Source organism: Musca autumnalis, unplaced genomic scaffold, assembly GCF_047663935.1.
Source record: "Musca autumnalis isolate F117 unplaced genomic scaffold, ASM4766393v1 scaffold_2, whole genome shotgun sequence".
NCBI classification, from domain to species: Eukaryota; Metazoa; Arthropoda; class Insecta; order Diptera; family Muscidae; genus Musca; species Musca autumnalis.
The window spans coordinates 264,587,734-264,607,862 of NW_027411755.1; the positions used below are offsets into that span (position 1 = coordinate 264,587,734).

At 36.2% G+C, this 20,129-nt stretch overlaps 2 protein-coding genes across 7 annotated transcripts in view; one reads left to right on the forward strand and one right to left on the reverse strand.

Moving 5' to 3' along the window:
• The window catches only part of LOC141391994 (uncharacterized), a 92,422-nt gene extending 80,854 nt beyond the window's left edge, over positions 1 to 11,568 (forward strand). For all 6 annotated transcript variants that reach the window (XM_073964823.1, XM_073964825.1, XM_073964824.1 and 3 more), the window contains exons 4-6: positions 5,088 to 5,311; positions 10,041 to 10,510; positions 10,631 to 11,568. In XM_073964823.1, coding sequence (XP_073820924.1) covers positions 5,088 to 5,311; positions 10,041 to 10,510; positions 10,631 to 10,739 — 803 coding nt within the window. In that variant the 3' untranslated portion in view covers positions 10,740 to 11,568. The remainder of the gene's footprint in view (positions 1 to 5,087; positions 5,312 to 10,040; positions 10,511 to 10,630) is intronic.
• Positions 10,817 to 19,056, reverse strand: Ugt307A1 (UDP-glycosyltransferase family 307 member A1). The gene is made up of 2 exons (XM_073964829.1): positions 18,407 to 19,056; positions 10,817 to 12,515 (listed from the first exon to the last, which is right to left on the reverse strand). Exons 1-2 carry the CDS (start codon positions 19,045 to 19,047, stop codon positions 11,618 to 11,620), a joined length of 1,539 nt encoding a protein of 512 aa, XP_073820930.1. The 5' UTR covers positions 19,048 to 19,056; the 3' UTR covers positions 10,817 to 11,617.
• Positions 19,057 to 20,129: the final 1,073 nt, after the last annotated feature.

Sequence of the window (20,129 nt, forward strand, 5' to 3'; positions counted from 1 at the left end):
CGTTTGTAACTCCTCGAAATATTCGTTTAATATCCCAAAAAGTATATATTCTTGATTAGCGTGCAATTCTACAACGATATAACCATGTCTATACGTCTGAGGAAATGACTTTAGCTTCCGAACGGATTGAATGTATTATAGGTCCGTTGAACTTTTGGCGTTGACGGATCAAACCTTTAAGACATTTTGAAGATATTAGTCTCATTTCACCGCCGAATTGTTGGTAATTTGGTATTTTGTATTTTTAGAGGTTAAAAACATTTCTACCAACAATTTTGTATATAGATCTACGTTTTAATATATAACGCCCCATTACTTTAAGGAATTTTGAAAACATTTGCATTTCCTGAGGTAAGAAAACATTTTCACCAAAAACTTCCTATTATACAGGTCTAAGTTTTGATTGATTTCAGGTATTTTGAGGGTTTTATATACGTTTTCGGTCTTAAGTTGTTCTTATTTGGCATTTACGATTCCTAGTAGTCAATAAATTGATCCACAACAAATTTTAGAGATAGCTGGTCATCGTGGTATAGCCCCCCTATAACGGTATCCACGTTTTTGGGTATTTTCAGTTTATTGTACCCTCAGCCTTTAAGCTAATGAGGGTATGTATATGAGTAAAGGACAAAACAAATAAAAAAGTATCAGTCGGCTTTGCCGACAGAGATATACCTTCAGTCTGCGTGGATTGAAATACTTTTTTCCCAAAAAAAAGTATGTATTTAGGGGGGTTTTCAAAATTTTGGGTGTATGTACCGACAAAAGTATGGATAGAATTTAAGCTCAAAAATTTGCGGTGATATCGATAGATAGGGCTTTTTTATCACACAAAAACATAATATCGCTGTAAACAGGGTTACTAGGAAAACCTTCGGTAAAAATGTCTGAAGGATCCTAGAACCACACAAAATTGTTGAACATTTGTGTGGGTTCTACCACAAGGATTGGACAGATATGACAAAAATTTGAACATTAACTAAGTTTCGAAAATATTTAGAGATCCAAAGTTTGGACCACATCGGTTGCTATGTTTATGACATACCGCGCATATCATTTTAGCGAACATTTTCGAAATTTTGTGGGGGTGATACCGGAACCGAGCACCACCTTCGAAGTTCTTCTAATATTCGAAGAAATACTACGATATCCAAAGTGTGGAACGCAGTATTTGGTTCGAGCACTCCAGCCACTGCATATGGTGCCATAGGGGTTTTTTACAACTTTCGGACTGTTTTCTCAAGAAATATGAACTTGCCCCAGAAAAAAACTATTACTTCGTAATTCAGGCAGCGAATGCAAGTTGCTTCAACAAAAATCAGTGATTCAAGGGCAGGCCTTAAAGTGAATTTATCCAAAATTTTGTGTGGGAAGTACCTGAAGGAGTGGACAAATACAGCTCATATTCGAACCTGGTCTATATCTGGTAGATATATTAGGATATGTGAAGTATGAACCAAATCGGTCCCTCCCATCAAGAGTTATCGTACGCACAAATTTTCCGAACATTTTTCAACTTTTGTTGGGAAGGTACCTGAAGGAGGGGACCGATATGGCTTATCATCAAACTTAAACTAAGTTTGCACAAAATATTACGAAGGACACATTTTAGACCGAATCGGTAGATCCGTTCGAGAGTTATATTATGTTCCAACCACTCACTACACACGGTGTCATAGGGGTTTTTCATCTTTCAGGGTATTTTCTCAGGATGTATGGACTTGCCTCTGATGAAACTTATACCGTCGTATGAGGGGCAGTAAATGCAAGTTGCTACAATAGGTACCCGAAGGAGTGGACCGATTGTGTCCATATTGGAACCTCATCTAAGTCTGGTAGAAATTTCATGATGTGCAAACCAAATCGGTTACTCCCTTCACGAGTTATCGTGCGCACAAATCTTCCGAACATTTTCGAACTTTTGTGTGCGAGGTGCCGGAAGGAGTGGACCGATATAACCCATCTTCGAACTCAAACTATGTTTGGAAAAAATATTACGAAAACCAAATTTTGGACCGAATCGGTTGGCTTTAAGTTCGAAGATGGGTTATATCGGTGCACTCCTTCCGGTACCTCCCACACAAAAGTTCGAAAATGTTCGGAAAATTTGTGCGCACGATAACTCTTGAAGGGAATAACCGATTTGGCCCATATTTTGTACATCGTGAAATTTCTAAGAGTTTTTTTTAAGTTTTTTTCTTGTTATCAGAACTGAAGCCGCTATAACTTTTACGCGCAATAACCGAAATTAGTATCTCGAAAAGATTTGAGAATGGGAATTTTTTCTCAATCAATGCACAAAAATCGTTCGTGTAGCTTAAAAAACGTTTTTCAATTTTTTTTTCGATGGAAAACTAAAAAATTTTGTCTTTTTGTCATATACACTTTGATATGACCATGTTATGTTAATATTTCGAGTTCTCTATGAATCAGAAGTAAGCCTACTAAAACTTTGTGGTATGTGTCAATGATTTGGTATAGCCCAACATTACGACATCTACATATTCCACGTATTTCGAAATTAGTGATACAATATCAATACAATTTACACGCGGCATAATTATTGTTTTTTTTTTTTTTTTTTTTTTTTTTGTCAGAGGCTCAGGATATATCTCCGTCAGCACAGCTGACTGATACTTTTTTACTTGTTATCTACATTTTCGGCCTAAATCGGCTGTAATTGAGCGTTTATGGCTCTCAGTGGTGAAAAATTCTCCACCAAAAATTGTGGACATAGGTACACTTTTGGATATAGTCCCATAGAACGGTACCGTCCGTTTTGGTATTTTTAAGGTTTTAGCCTCATTGTTGGTGCATATCAACGTTTTGATATAGCCCCATAGAACGGTACTTTCCGATTTTGTACATTTAAAATGTTTCAGTCACATCAACCAACCGAAATAACTGAAATCTTGTATTTAGTATTCATTGCGGGTAAAACAACATTTGTGCAGATAACTGTATGTATGTATAATATAAAGCCTTCGTTGGGGGATTAAAACATTCCCGCAGAGAAATGTCGATACAGGTCCACTTTTTGATTTGACTTTACTGAACGGTTGGGTGCCACCGTGGTGCAATGGTATACACATCCCCCTTACACGCTGAAGATCGTTCGATTCCCCGGCGAGGCAACATCAAATTTTCAACAGTGGCAAATTAACTCTCAGTAATGTTGGCGACATCTCCTGAGTATTTCAGCCATGTAAAACTTCCCTGCAAGTGGTGTCTTCAGACACGCCGTTCGGATTCGGTGATAAACTACAGGATCCATATCATTGAGTTAATATGAATCGGGATGTACTTATTGATATGAGATAAGTGTCCATTATCCCGTCCGGGATGTTTGTGCTACAGCTGTTGAACGGTAACACCCCATTTTCGGTATTTTGAATATTTTATCTACATTACCCAACTGTTATCACTTGTTAAATTTTCGTAATCTTAACGTATCACCCCAATTTCTATGCCGTATCTATAATATACCGGTCTGATTTTCGTTTATTGCATTAATCTAACGTATGTGGATATAATTAAATCTCGTACGGCTCACTCAGCGTTATTGCATTTGCGACCGTGGAATCTTCTAGTGCGAATTGACATTTGTTATTTCTAAGCACTCGTAGAGTATTTCTTTGAACCGTTCATTTTGTCGTCTGGGCTTCAATTTCGGCGCAAACTTTGTCCACTTAGGGTACATTACTATTTGTAAGGTTAAATTAATAAGTGTCTCAGATAAAATATGCCAATGTTCTATAAAAAAATATCCACTCACAAAATTAAGCATTGAATTAAGCACCCAAAATCAATAAAATTGACTTCATGTTTTCTCTCCTCATATACTCTGACAAACTCTCTGCAGGACATTCACCTCATCTTGACATTCTTTTACGGATATATGTTTATATTCTAATAACATGGAAAGCTATTAAACGTACACACACACACCCGAACAAAATTTGCAAAAGTTCAAATTCTTTGAACTCCTTCATGTACTACTCTTCTCGCCACATAACTTGTTGTAACTATTAATGTAGTTGTTTTTGTGTTTGTTGATGTTGTTGTTGCTGTGGCTGTTAAATGTTTACACTGGCCATTGATGGACAAACTTGAATAAGACGGCCATAATCTGAGCTTTTGTGCCTTAATCCGCCACAACCATTAAACACATTTGCCGGATAAAAGGTATTTACTGTTAGAAATTAATTACGCTGATGCCAGAATCGAATGGAACCAACAAAGAGACCCATAGACAAAATGCATAATCGATCAATGGTCGGTCTGCCGTTACCAGGAACTCAATAAACAGCCATCAAACATTCACTTGGCCCCAGACACGCAATGATTTTATGCACTCATTTGTTGAATGCCTGCCTATCTGCTGTGTATGTTGCTGGCTGGATGGCTGTCTGTCTCACAGGCTGGGATATGCATACCTTCACTTTAATGCATAATTTTGTTTAAATGACCGCCTCCACAGCAGTGGCCGCACAATAATCAGGAATAAAACAAGAAGACTAAGAAAAAAGGAGACGAACTAAATCTAGGAGCTAATTCTGGAAAATGCAAATGATGTGACACGGTTGTAAGAGCGCCTGCGTGCGCCGCGTTTCACGGCTGTCAATAAGCCAGCCTAGCCTTAGCAGTGGTGTATTTCTTTTTTTAACATTAACTTAGAAGAAAAGCATAAACTTCTCATGAAGTGACTATGGTTAGCTGTTTCGCATTCAGTAGGAAGGGATTGGACATTTCATTGTTAAGTGTTCGTAATAAAGTTGTCGTTGTTGTGTGGTGCATGCTTGTGGTAAAGTAATTCCTAGGTTTTACCATAAATATGCCCGGTGCCAATGACTATTGGGATGAGTTATGCTGACATCTGGCCAGCCGACTGGCTGACTGATTGAATGAGTTGTTGCAGTTTTAACTCCTCCACATTCAAATAACAAAAACTGCCAACTCACAAAGATCACCACCATCATTGATTTCAATGGCTTTCAACTTTAGGTTCTATGCTAGTTGTTGTTGTTGGTTTTCATTTATGTTTATGATTTCATATTCTGTTTTTTTTTATTTTATTTTTTTCACAGGAACTCCACATGAACTGGCCACAGAACATTGGCAACGCATGATACATGCCACCAAGTGTCGGAAGCCTATGCCACGCGTTATACCCGTTTCAAATAATACATCGAAACGTTACGAGCCTTATGCCACAATTCTACATAGATGTGGAGAAGATACAGGCTGCTGTGGTTCCACAGCCAGTGTCTGCACTGTCAAGCGACAAGAAATTGTCATGGTCTATGTTTTTGTAAGTATTTCTCTTATTTTATTATTATTATTATTTTTTGTTCAATTCTATATTTGTGTTCATTGTCCAAGTGCTGTGTTCGGTCCGGTCTTCATAAATTGTTTGACAAATTGTTTGAGTACGAAATTCCGAAGGCGTTGAGATAAATTTATTCATTTTATTTAAAGCAACACAAAAAATTGAAATGATTTGCATAAATTGGAATATTGATATTTTTATTAAAAGAAAATTTTCTCTGGAAACTAAATAAAATTGTGGGCTATTTTTTGCAAGTTCTGAGATATGCGAAATGTGTGGTACGAGTATACATGTTTTAGAAGGAAGCACCACAATCACACTTCGCGCGAAGACAAGGAAATCATAACTAAATAATGGGGTTTATTAGAATTTTTGGCAGTAGAAACTACTTACAAAACTCGCTACTTGCCCATTATTTTAACATGGGGTGTCTCACGGAATAGCTAGTTATTCTATAACATCTCAAAAAAGCTAAAAACCTATGTTTATTTTCATAACAGTTTAGGTGGAATTCATTGTTTTAAATTTCAACACACTTCATTTTTTATTTTATTTTGCTCTCTGCTGGATGCGATCATGCACCACCTACTGTTTTTTATATTGTAAACAAAAAACTATCGATCTGAAAATACCTCGACTCCGACTCCAGACGGTATTTTTTCACGACTCCGGCTCCTACTCCGACTCCGGGCCGACTCCGACTCATTATATTTAACTGAAAACATGTTATATCAAATGATGCAACAATAACGCCAAATAATGATATAAAAATATCATTACGCCATAACTCAGAAACTTCAGCTAAGGGATCCGTTGGGGTTCTTAATATGCTCAATAAGGGCCTTCATTCCCAAAGGGAATTTTACGGCCCCAGACGTTGAATTCCATTTTGTGTCACAGTGTTATCAGTAGTATTTAACATAGAGACCAGAATGTCTTTCATAAGAGTCCAACAGGTCCTCTAATAGAAGACAAGGATGACTTTTCACAAAAGACAATATGCCCAGACCAGTAGAATTTTGTGAGAAGACCAGTAGGTCTTATGGCAGAAGACTTGTAGGCCTTATATAGGAGACGTTCAATGTCCAATTAATTCGATCGTCATAGAACATAACTTTTGCTTGCAAATATATTGGACCAAAAAGATATTCTCGACATGCATTGTGTAAACAAATTGAAGATGAAGAGACTAGACTTCAAATGATAGTAAATATCCTCTAATTTAGTATAATATAGGTACTGTTTGCTTATAACTTTCTTTTAAAATAAGTAATGATTTTTCGTAATAATTGGTGTCCCGAATTTAATGTTATATTTATATAGCATAGAAAAGCTTTGCCCGGAGTCGGAGTCGTGTTATTTTCGACTCAGACTCCGACTCCAGCAAAATTGCTCGACTCCGACTCCTACTCCGAATCCGAAACCCTGGATCCGACGGTGAGCGTTGAACACACAACCCTAGAATTTGTAGTTGGGCATACATTTCATTAAGGCAACCGTACTCGTTACTTAGTAAGTAGTGCAATAAGTAGTTTTACCTTGTTAGATTACTTTTTAATGGGTTACATAAAGAATAATGTATCCGAATTTTGCTGGGGATATACCCTAACTATTGATACTTTGATTACACGGTGTGTTATTTTTTGAGTAATGGTTTCCCGGCGAATTTTCCTATCACTTCAACTTTCGCGGTTATGGGCCCACAAAGCCCCAAGGCATTGATGTCAAAAGGGATCATATTGTGGGGCTCCTTTCTTCTAAATCGCTGAGAATTTGGGTTTACTCGTGGAAGCAAAGTTGTTGCTGTCGTCTTAAAGAATAATAATTGTGAACACATAAAACCCATTCAACCTCATCGTCAAGGTAAAATATCACCTATAATTTGTTCTCGGATTTTAGGCTACAGATATCAAACCGACCAAAATTTAAGCAAACCACCATCTGCAAAAATGTACCTTAGGTCTCAATAAACAACTTTCTAGAACATACGAACTTTGTAGAAACGGTTCTTTATGGCCAAAATAGCAATACAATTGCGATTTTTATCCTCTTTTATTAGTTTCTGCTCCATGTATACTAAACCGTTGAAAATTCAAGAAAAGAATTAACCACATTGATATATCAAAAATACCAGTAAACAACTTTCTGGAACATACGAACTGTCTATGGACCAGAATCTCAGAAAAAAATACAAAAATCGAATATTTTCAAATGTTTTTCGCTATTTTCACCATTAAGGAGCGTTCATAGGCAGTTCGTATGTTCAAGAAAGTTGTTTACTGGTATTTCAACGATTCCGCATTGCGTCAGATACAAATCCTACCTTCTACAATTCCTAAAATGCAATTCCTATCCAAGACAACGTCAACCTCAGCGTTATGGTACACTTTATTCGATCGAAAACATGTCTCATCGAAAATACCGTTTCACAACCGTCATATCTTAAGACTAAATCCGTTTCAGAATATTCGGCTTATCCATGCCCTTCAGTCTGTCTATCTGTCTTGCTGATTTGATACTAATGAATTTGATGATGAATTTTCGCTTCGCTTAAAAGCACTTTAAGGTATTTTCTCGAACGAAGTAAGCGAGTACCCAACATTTGTTTACCTTTTATCATGTTGGGGGGTATATCACTTCTTCTAATACCTCCCTTCCTCATTAATGATGCAGTTTATACAATAATCTAGGTCGCTTTGAAATTTTTACTGCTTGAAGAATTTGTATACCCTTAGTCTTTAGAAGTTCATATTCAATGGAATAGTTCTGGAGCCCAAGATGTTTGGACGAAATTCGTTTCAGACAATTTGGAGTTTTTTGTTTGCTCTGAACATCATTCTGTCTGACTGGCTGGTGTCCACAATAACTCTCGAACGGAGTAACCGATTTTGTCCAAACTTTACCCCTTGGAATATTTACTTAGATCAAGTTTGAAATTGGACCATATAGGTCCACTTTCACTTTAGATACCTCCACTAAAAAAGACATGTCTTTCGGCCCCTAATTGTTTTTGGGGACAAGTATATACTTCCTAAGATAATAGCCCAAAAGCTCTAATGAATCTGACTGGCTGATGCCCACAATAACTCTCGAACGGAGCAACCGATTTGGTCCAAACTTTGCCCCTCGGAATATTTACATAGATGGACTTTGAAAATGGGATATATAGGTCCACTTCCACTTTAGATGCCTCCCCTAAAAAAAGACATGTCTCTCGGCCCCTACAATTTTTGGGGTAAGTCCATGCTTCCTTAGATAATATCCCAAAAGCTCTAAATATCCCTGACGGCATCAATTAAAATGTCTGATAGGCACGATTATTTACGAATTGAGTGTCAGATTTGTCCAATGCTTTGCACATGGTAAAAATTCCGTCCAAACGTAGATCAAGTTCCTATTGGAACAAAATTTAAAAATTTTCGACAGAGTGCAGTTTATGGGCTGGTCGTCCTCCTTGAGATCCTATTTACAGCGGTATAATTTTTTTCGTGGGCAAATCCATGCTTTCCGACAAAATGACTCAAAAATTCTAAGAAGTCCTACTGGGACTAACTAAAATGGCAGCTGGGCACCATAACTATCATTCCTTTCGCAAGATGCACCATGTCGGTCCATTTACTCAGGTACTTGCTTTCCAACGATATCCACATTGTCGTAATCGGTTTATTAGAACCGAGTCTAACCCGGTTTTTAAATACGACTTTTCGAGTCAAATAACCGGCGAACCGGATCCGTCGCCCATGAAAATTATATATTTCCGTAATCAGCGCATCAAACCCTACCTTCGGACAAAAATTCAAAAAATCGGATAGTTTTCGTTGGAGTCGTTCCCGTTGGGTTTTCCATTACAGAGGTGACTTAAATGGGTTAATTTTGCATAAAATAACTCTAACATGGAATAACTCCACTAAACACTTTCGGATTTTGTAGCAATTTTTTCTAAAACGTAGGTTTAAATGTGTTCTTCAAGGGAACATATACTTTTCGGGGGAATAGACCCTGTTACTCGGTTATTTTAGCCGGTTCGCCTGAATATGTGCATATACCCCTAATATGTGCATACAAATTATGTGTTTTTTAAAACCGCTATATCTCAAGAATGGTTCCTTCTAGGAAAAATTTATTAAGACCAAACTTGTAGATAATTTTTCTGTCTACAATATTCTCTCTAGTCACCTTTTGATTAGACCAACTGTTTTCAAAAAAAAGACCGAAAATCTAAAAAAACCCTTAAAATGTTAACTTTGACCCAGAATAACTTTTTTGCACACATGGGATCGATGGGGACTTTTAGGCCATTGCTTTAAATGGAAAACCCTAGCTCTCTACCAAACTTCAGCTTTGAGGGAATTTTTGCTATTTAATTGTCTATCCTGACTGAACTACATAGGGAAGCCAATATATTCGCGACACTATCTCATTATTAGCCCCTACAAATTGTTCATAAAAATAAATTCTTTTGGCTTTATTCCATTATCTTATTAAACCACCCCTCGCAAATGACTTCACACCCATTACTTTTGTATTTTATAAAGAAAACCCATATTCATATGTATCGATACAACGATCAGATAGTTGGTGGCCTCAACATGTTTTACTTATTAATGGCTTCGACTGAATCTGAATTATTTAAATGACTTTCATCTTCATTCATAGCCACACACTTTGCATGTCTCATCTTGTTGTTGTTTTCTTTTTTTATTATTTTTAGTCCTATGACTTTAATTATCGCAAGGAAATCGAGGCGTTACCAATGCAAAATCACACTGAGTGTCATTGTGTCAATCGTGCCACTTTGCAATACGAATCGATGCCACGTGGTAAAAGATCTGGTTCATGGCAGCATCATCATCCGCGATCGTTGCAATTGCAAAATCCCCCACATCACCAGCATAAAAACCATCACCAAGCAGCGGGAACATCAGCATCATCGTCGTCATTGTCTCGATCAGATATAAAAACGCCAATACCATCGCAGTACCATCACTATTCAGAGAATATGCTCAGTTGTCATTGTCCTCGACATTTTACTGCCTTGGAAGAGGATGTTGAACGTTATGCACATTTGCCACGACCACACACGGTTGTAACGCGCAAATGCCGCTGTGATTGTGTGGCAAATAATGCTACATGTATGCGGTATAAAAATGGCGATGAAGGATTTTCCTTGGAAGATCGCAAGTAAGTTATATTTATTTTTAACTTCGAAACTAGAATTCAATAACAAAACAAAAAAAAACTTGATTTCATTTTAATTCTTTGTCTTATTCCTTCTACTTCTTCTCTTACCTTCTCTTATAGATGCATCAGTGAACATGATTGCAAGCCGCCAGTATGTGCCTTTGGTGAATACAATGCTCAAACGGGAAGATGCCCTACTTATCGGTCACATGGCAAGCCCAAATTTTAAGCAACCAACGAATTTCCATTTATTCTAAAAACTTCTTACCAACTAAGTTTCCAAATTAGTCATATTCATCAATTGAATTTAGTTTTAAGTTGTATGTCGATATTGTGGATGTGTAAGTTTTTATTATTATTTTTTTTATTACAATTATGTTTTTGATAATTATTGAAAATATTTTATCAGTTTTTTTTTTCGTTGTATAAAAACTCTACTTTCCTTGCCATAAAAGAAGAATTTCCCCTCTACTTAAAACATAAATATAAATAGTTTTAGTTGTTATAAAAAATGTCATATTTACATCTTCTTTCCACTCACCATTATTTAAAAACTTATTTTTACTCTAGGAGTCTCAAATGATAATAATCTTTTCGAATTCCGAAAACTTATAGAATAAGAAATGAATGAACACATTTTTTACACATCATTTTGTACATATGTATGTCGATTATTTGCATTATAAAATAAAAAATATAAAAGTATTTTACTAACATTCTAAATATTAAAAAGTAATAACAACATTCAGTACTTAATTCTATTTGTAATAATTTATAAAAAACAAAACTTATAATTAAAATTCTCTAAAAATATATATCTCCGTATATAAAATATTTACAAATAAAACAAAAGCAAATTTTAGTATAAAATACGAAAGTTAAGAATAAGAAAATAAATTCCTTATTTAAAAAATATCTGATATATTCATATAGTAACATGCATATATTTTTGTATTTGTCTTGAGATATTTTGTTGTTTTTTTTATTTACAAAATAAATAATTATGATTTTTTTATATAAAATGCTACATAATAAAGCTAGTCATATGACGACAATTACCAGTGGTGTTTGGTTTTATTGGCCTTATTAAAAAGGGTAAGGACTTTGTTATGACTTTAGAGCAAGTTTCATTTCTAAGCAATTTAGAAATTTTATAGAAATTATAAAAATTACAACAAAGCACAAATAAACATCTAAACAATAATATTCAAAGAAATTCAACTCTAAAAATGGACTCTGCAAATGATTGGCACCATCATGGCGTATGACATACTCCAACCAATAAATAACACTTTCCTCACTACCGACAGGTCTGTCTTGATATAATTGAGAAAATTTAAGAGCATTTTGAGCATACTTCTCTGTACCCAAAAGTTCTTTAAGGGCATCTACTAACTTTGGCAAGGTAAGTTCATAAATGTTTAAACCTATACCCAATTGTTTTTCTGCGATTCTGGCCACATTGGCCCTTTGATCACCAAAGAATGCAAAACCCAAAATAGGCTTAGCATACCTATACGATTCCGATATACTACCCTTACCACCATGAGTTATGAAAAGTTGTGTCTTATTCCACTCCAATATTGAAGTTTGAGGCCACCAAGCCCGACATTTGATGTTTCGCGCACGTTTTTCCAATTCCACACAGTTTTTGTCATATGTCCAAATAATTGTATAGTTTGGAAATAATTTAAAGGCTTCAATAAAAATGGTTTCTAATTTTTCATCTAACATTGACCATTTAACTCGGGAACCAAAACTGAGGTAGATAATATGGTTTGCTTTGATCAACAGGTCTTGGAGTTCATCATCTCCATCATCATAGTCATCTCTTAATGTTTTACTATGCTTCAATTTTGGATATTCGAGGCCACCAATTTCAATGATGCTCGGTACATATGGAGCTATGGGTCCTTCACTCAGCGAATGATGATTAACCAAAGCCAAGGATACATTTCTACGTACTTCCCAAAATGTGGGATATTGTGATTCCGGAAAGTGTTGCCTGAAATTAAAACGGATTGTTGTTATAATAACAATATATAAAACTATATAAAACAATATATTGGATTTCCGTCGGAAATTTAAACACCCTGCAATCTTTTTCGTATCAAAAGTAACAAGAAACAAGTAAAAAAGTATCAGTCGGCTTTGCCCACAGAGACATACCCTCAGCTTATATGAATCGAAACATTCATCTACGTACATAATTTTGTGGCTCTTTTTGGACATTTGAACTTGCCGACAAAAACGTGTATTAGGATTAAAGATCAAAATGTTGCGGAGGAGGTACTTGAAGGAATGGACCGACATAGTCCATTATGGAAGTTGGTCTTATTTTGGAGGTCATATCTTTTCGATTGATATAGCGCTCACTAGTCACTTTAGTGGGTCATAGTATAACTTTTGGATCAGTATGGCTGGAAGCATGGACTTGTCCACGGAAAACATAATCTTGCTGTAAACGGGACCATAACGAACAGCATCGTTATACATTTCCCAAGGATCTTCGAACAGACCGTATACTGCACTTAGATATAAAAGTTGAACTTTTGTGAGGGAAGTTGCCCCGTTCAAGATATATCGTAAATACCAATTTAGTGACATTTTTTAAATATTTTAAATATTATTTTAAATATGTTTTAAATATTGATATTGTCCATCTTCGAACTGAAACTAAGTTTGGACAAAATATGACGAAGACTAAATTTTGGACCAAATCGGTTGATCCGTTCGAGAGTTATCTTGCGCTCCAACCACTACACACGGTGTCGTAGGGATTTTTGCACCTTTCAGGCTATTTTCTCAAGAAGTATTAACTTGCATCTGAAAAAACCCCTTGCTGACGTAAAGGAGGCAACGTATGCAAGTTGCTTCAACAGAAGCAGAAATCAAAGTGGTTCGAGAGCTGGCCTTAAAGTCGATTTATCCGAAATCTTGTGTGGGGAGTACCCGAAGGAGTGGACAAATATAGTCCATATTCGAACTTGATATATATCAGGTAGATATATTAAGATGTGTAAAGTATGGACCAAATCGGTCACTCTTATCAAGAGTTATCGTGCGTACAATTTTTCCGAACTTTTGTTGGGGAGGTACCCGAAGGTGTGGACCGATAAAACCCATCTTCGAACTTAAACTAAGTTTGGACAAAATATTACGAAAGCCAAATCTTGGACCGAATCGGTTGATCCGTTCGAGAGTTATCGTGCGCTTCAGCCAGACCGACGCACGGACATGACTAAATCAACTCCAGATTGTCTGGAAGTGGATCTTATATTCGGAGTAATTTCTCTTCAACAGATGGCGCGCCCAGTAGTCATTTCAGCATGGACTTGCCCACAAAAACATAATGACGCTGTAAACAGGACCACAAGGACTGCATTTCAACAGGAAAGTTGAACTTTTGTGAGGAAGGTACCCAGGACTCCAAGGATATGGACCAATTTCGAAATTAAACTAAATGTTGCACAAAATATTAGGAGATCCAATATATGGGCCAAATTGGTTGTTCCGTTCACGATATATCGCATGTACCATCTTAGTGACATTACACTAAGTATGGACAAAATGGTAAATTTTTGACCCAATTGGTTGATTCGTTCGAGAGTTATCACATGGCGCCGTAGGGGTTTTTACAGATTTCAAGCTGTTTTTCAGGAAGTAAAGACTTGCTCCTGAAACAACTTGTACATGGGCAGCGAATACAAGTTGTGATTCAAGAGCAGGTCTTAAACTTCACTTTTCCCAAATTTTATGCCGGAGGTACCCGAAGTGGCAGACCGATATATATTTCATATTCGAACCTGATCTATGCTTGGTGGAAATATTACGATGTGAAAAGTACGGACCTTCGAAAGCTATCACGTGCAACCTTTTAGCAAAAAATGTTGAACCGTTGCACAGTGGTCGCTGCCATTGGCCAAAATTAAAGAAATGAAAGTCTAATTTTTGGTACCAAATGTGTTCATATCTACGCCCAACATGTTAAATTTCTCTAAAATAAATTTGTTATGGATTACTTCTTACTGTACTCTTTGAGAATAGCAGCAAAAAAGAAAAATTTTAACAGGTTGGATTTCGAGGTGAATTTGGTGCAAAAGTTAGGTGAAAGTAAAATATTAATATCAAACTAAATGAAGTCTATATTGACCAAATTTAATTCGAATATTGAAAAACAATGTATTAACTTAATTTTTATGCGGTTTTGTGTTTGTTAATTTTTGGGATTCATTATTGAATACGCGTGTTGGCTGAAGAACTTTTGTAATGTCATTTCTTCAGTATAATTAAATTTCATGTAAAGTTTTAGTTATGTTTCCCCTCTTTCCCCCCAACGAAATTTTTTTAAAAGATCTGTAGTAGTCTGAAAATTCTATTTTCACACTATCAGCTGCATCTTTCTGCGACTTTGGAAATGGTAGCCAATATACTAAGGGCACCTTGCAGGGTGTTTTTGTAATTTTTTGAAATGTGCATGTGATACATCTCAGCTTTTTAAATATATAGAAGAGACATTGTGCTGTTTAGTTATATGAAGGATACGTCAAAATGTGGTCCTCAATGTAAAATTTGGAAAATTCAACCATTTTGATTGATTACTACGGCTAGAACCCCAAAAATAACGAATATTGGGCGGTACCGATTTATGGGGACAACATCAAAGGGGGGACCTACATTAATCGATAATTTTCTGGGGGTAACCTACCTCCAGAAAAGATTAAGTGGCATTTCGGCCATTTCGAATTAATAACTTATATAAAATCTTCAAAACTCCGAAAATCGGGCGGTACCGTTACATGGGGACCATATCAAAACGTGGACCCAATTCAAAAATTTTTTGCAAGAAGGTTTTCTAACACTAGGAAATACCGATAGCCAAAGTGTATCCAATTTCATTGAAAAATGTGGTCAAGACCCCCAAAATGACAGAAATCAGGGGAGGAGGAGGCAATACCTAAAGTTGGACCTATGTTGAACTTTTTTTGCTTATTTTTATTTGTGTTGCTAAACTAGCCTTTACTGAAATGTTCGTGTTGATATCTGCTCAGGAAGTATTTTTGGCCGCTTTTCCCATACAAGTTCGACCACAGTGCGTCGTAGGGGAGGTACCCAAAGGAGTAGTCCGATATGGTCCATCTTCGAACTTATACTAAGTTTGGACAAATCCGTTCGCGAGTTATCGTGCGCTCCAGCCAGTCAGACAGACGGACGGACATTGGTAAATTGACTCTAATTTGTTTGCAATAGATGTCTTACAAACATTTTTGGGGTCTAAAACCATTATCTCTATGAGGATCAGTTTGGTCGTATGAAAGAGACAAAAACTAATGAGCCAGTTAAAAAGTTTTGGAAGTTTTCAGAGAAAAAAATTAGGCCCACATAATTATTCCACTGAGAATAACGCTTGGGCGGGTTTTCTGGACCAATCGATCTATTATCGGGAGAAGTATGGAGTATACAATTATAGCATTGTAACAAAGACTACTACAATCTTGAGTGTAAAAGATTTATACGAAAGTGAACCTAAATATTGGGACATAAATAATGTTGTCATGATCCCAATGACTACCCGTTATTCCAAAACGATACGAGAAGTGGCCTTAAACTGGATTAAAGCGAAAAATTTGGTTCATTGTGGCAGGAACTATGGGATGAGAAAAATCAAAAAACAAAAAAAGAATCGCCGAAGCGCTTTTTTAAATAAATCACGATTCAAGTTGACATTTTTAATGGTTTTTTGGGGTTTTCACGATTTTGCTTGGATGCCGCAAGTCCTATCAAAATGAAATAAAGAAAATGTTCTAGCTACGAAAATTCTCTACAAGATTGACCTGTATGATAATTTCATAGGTTTTACCGTTATTGAGATATAGAAGTTCAAATTGGGACAATGCATTGACTGTACCGCTATCTTATAAAACAATTTCATACATGGTGCGCCTTAACTAACTTTAAGTGAAAACCGTTTACACCTGGAAAGTTTTTGCGGATTTGGAAACAGCAATGTTCATATGTGAGAAAAATTCAAAAACAAGAAAAAATCGCTGGAGGGATTTTTAAATAAATCGCGGTCAAAATTCACATTTGTAGTTTTATTTTAGGTTTTCACGATTTTGCTTGGAAACCGCAAGTCTTATCGAAATGGGGCTAAAGAAAATGTTGTAGCTGTGAAAATTCTTGACCGTTAAGTTCAGGTCACATTTTTAGCTTTTTTGTTACTCGTAGGTTTTCACGATTTGCTTGAAAACAGTAAGTCTTATTAAAATGGGTCTAGAAAGAATCTTTTAGCTGTGAACATTCTTTACAAAATTTGCTTTCCTAGGTTGTACCATTTTTGAGATATATAAGTATAAGTTGGGAAATTGCAATCATGACATTGTTTTATGTGGAGGCTACACAGTAAATGCATTGTCCCAATTTGAACTTCTATATCTCAATAACGGTAAAACCTGCGAAATTAACATAAAGCTCAAACATGTAGAGATTTTTCATAACTACAAAATGTTCTTTAGTCCCATTTTAATTGGACTTGCGGTTTCCAAACAAAATCGTGAAAACCTAAAAAAATCACTAAAAATGTCAACTTGAATCGCGATTTATTTAAAAAGCGCTCAGGCGACATTTTGTTTTTTGATTTTTCTCATCTATGAACATTGTAGTTTCAGAATCCGCAAAAACTTCCCAGGTGTATGCACCTTCCATTTAAATTTGCTTCAAGAGCACCGTGTATATACTATAAGGTTGTACCAGTGTCAGTTATTTCTATGGATATTTATAGTGCCCACCAGCAGAGCTCCGATTTACTCGATTTTATTCGCGAGTACGAGTTTTACGGGTAGTTACTCACAACACTTTTGTTTTATGTGGCAGCTTTCGCGATTACTTCTTGTTGGAGAATAGGAGTGGGAGGCAAAATGTTCGAAATAGAGTTTACTCTAAGAGTGAAACGGAGTAGAAACATAAATTTATTTTTTCGATTTGGATGTTTCTTTGTGTGTACAAGCAACGGGTTTTGGCACAGAATTAACGATACTAACTTATGCTTTGTTGAGAGCAAAGCGCTCCTATTCGAGTGCGCTCTTACTTTATTACTACCGCTAGAATTCGAGCGAGAATCTCTACTCAAATTCGAATCTGTTTTCTTCCGACAAAATTGTCAAAGTAGGGGCTGCGAGGACAACATACCTCGAAAATGTTCAAAAGGATACGAGACACGCCCTTAAGCTTCACTTCACTTTTGTACCCGAAGTTGTGGATCGATAAAGTCCATATTCGAACCTGATCTATCAAATGTTCGAACAAATATTACCATGTGCAACGTTTGGACGACATCGGTTACTCCATTCAACAGTGGCCGTGCGCACCAGCATTTTTAACTGTGTGGGAGATGTATCCGATCTATAACTATGTTTGGACAAAATTTTACGATGTGCTATGTGTGGACCAAATCGTCTAATCCGTTCGAGTGTTTTCGTGCGCACCAGCTAGTCAGACAGACGGACGGATACGGCTAAATCGACTGGAAATTGTCGGATTTCGTCGAAACATACTTCGGGACCATTATTACTTCGACCTATTTATTTATGCTATGAAACATGTTTTTCGCCGACGCAGTCTCTTTCCTTGTAGATTGTTTCCTGAGGGGCTGAATTTACCGATAGTTGTGTCAAATATATCCTCTTTTCCTTTTTCGCCTAGAATTATTTTAAGAGCATTTGTCATGGTCTTTGATTGGGGGTTTTGTCGCAAATCACTAAAATCCAGCTACACTTTCCAAATAACCTTTTCCTTTGTAAAATGGTTTTAAATCCCTTTCCAATGCAATTTGAATATTGACAAAATTTAATTTAACATATACCAATTAAATATTTCACAAATAATACTTATACTTACTCATAAACCTCCTTCATTTTGTATAAAGCCAATGTTTCGACAAATTTCTCGAACCAACCAAACGCCATGCCTCGCCAACCTTTATATTGATGACGATCATAGGGTTGTGGAACGTACCATCTGTTTTCGGGATTACCCATTAGGCGATGAATAAAACCAATAGGTTGGCCAGTCCAAATCACAACAGAAGGACATTTAAAATGTGCAGCAACACCCAGCTGGTAGTCATTGAACAAGTAACCCAATAACATGAGATCGAATTGTTGCCTCGTATCCTTCACAAACATCTGCCATGTGGGATCAAACATAAACTCGGCTGTGTCACCAATACGTGTCATCATTGATTCTATACGCTCAAAGGCATTTGAATTAGGCAAATTTCGGGATCGTGTATAGTTTGAAGATAACTGTATCCATTTTAGATTATCCGGAGCAGAGTGAAATGCTTGCACCTCCAATGTGGTTATGACGGTTACATTGTGTCCCCTGTCCAGTAGCAAATTTACAATGGATGTATAGAGCAGCATATGTGAACGGTGGCCATTTATAAATAATGCCAATATGTTTGATGCGTTCGTTAACTGAAGACTCCAACCTCCAACTAAAGCCAGAAGAAACGTAGTGAACAGTGGCCTTAACATTTTTCGAATGCCAACGAAAACAAAAACTAAAATTTTATGGTGGCCACATTTTGCATGGCAAAGACTTTATCTTTGGTCGGTGGAAGGTAATTAACAATCAATCACTGCATTTGTTGATAAAGAATTTCACAGAGACAGTAGTAGTTAGTGGTCACTGGAGCTCCTAAGGTTTAAGTTTTTATCGATTCAGATATTTTTTTGTTTGGGGGTGACGACAGTTGTCTATCATTTAACAGCAATTAAAATGCAATCACAATTGAAGCACTTTTCACTACAGAAGTGTGATAAAAAAATGTGGGATATTTTTAAAACAGAATAAGAAATGTTAAATTTAATATGAAATTTAAGTTGATCATGCTCGTACAGCTACTCATTGTTTTCTGAAAATTTACAGTATAATGGTGATTATTTTGAGTATGACCAATAGGGATTTTCCTAAGTACTTTCATCACCATTTCATCAACAACAAATAATATGAGCAATAATGCGTAATGGGACATAGTTAGTATTGTGGTTGTACAATTTTAGGCATATTGTAGAGAATTCCCGATCACAATGGAAAAAAATGATTTTTTGTCAAGAGACAAAGAAATTAACATAAAGTTAGAATTTTTAAAATGGACATGTAGTTAAATTCAACCTCTGACACAGAAGATCGACTAGCATAACATTGACAAACATTTCCTGAGTATTTCCGATATGTCATGAAAATTAGCTTATGAATTGTCTATATTTTTCATAATTTTTTCGGGTTATGTTAAAAATTCTCATTATTGTTTATAACGTTATTTGAAACTTTTTAGATTAAATTGCCACAATGATCGAAGCATACAATACAACTGCTTAATTTATGAGTGTCCAAAGCCCACCCCTCATATACAACTACTGTTCTACGCAGACGACTGCACAGTCATGTCAACTAGCAGAGCAATCAAGGAACAAGAACATAATCTAATAAGGATTACTTCACAAACAGAAATCTTCAACTTTCCACCCCAAAATCTACAGCTACCATAATAACGTCGTGAACAATAGCCACTAGATCTACACCTTTAAACAATGCCAGCATCGCATTGCACCTT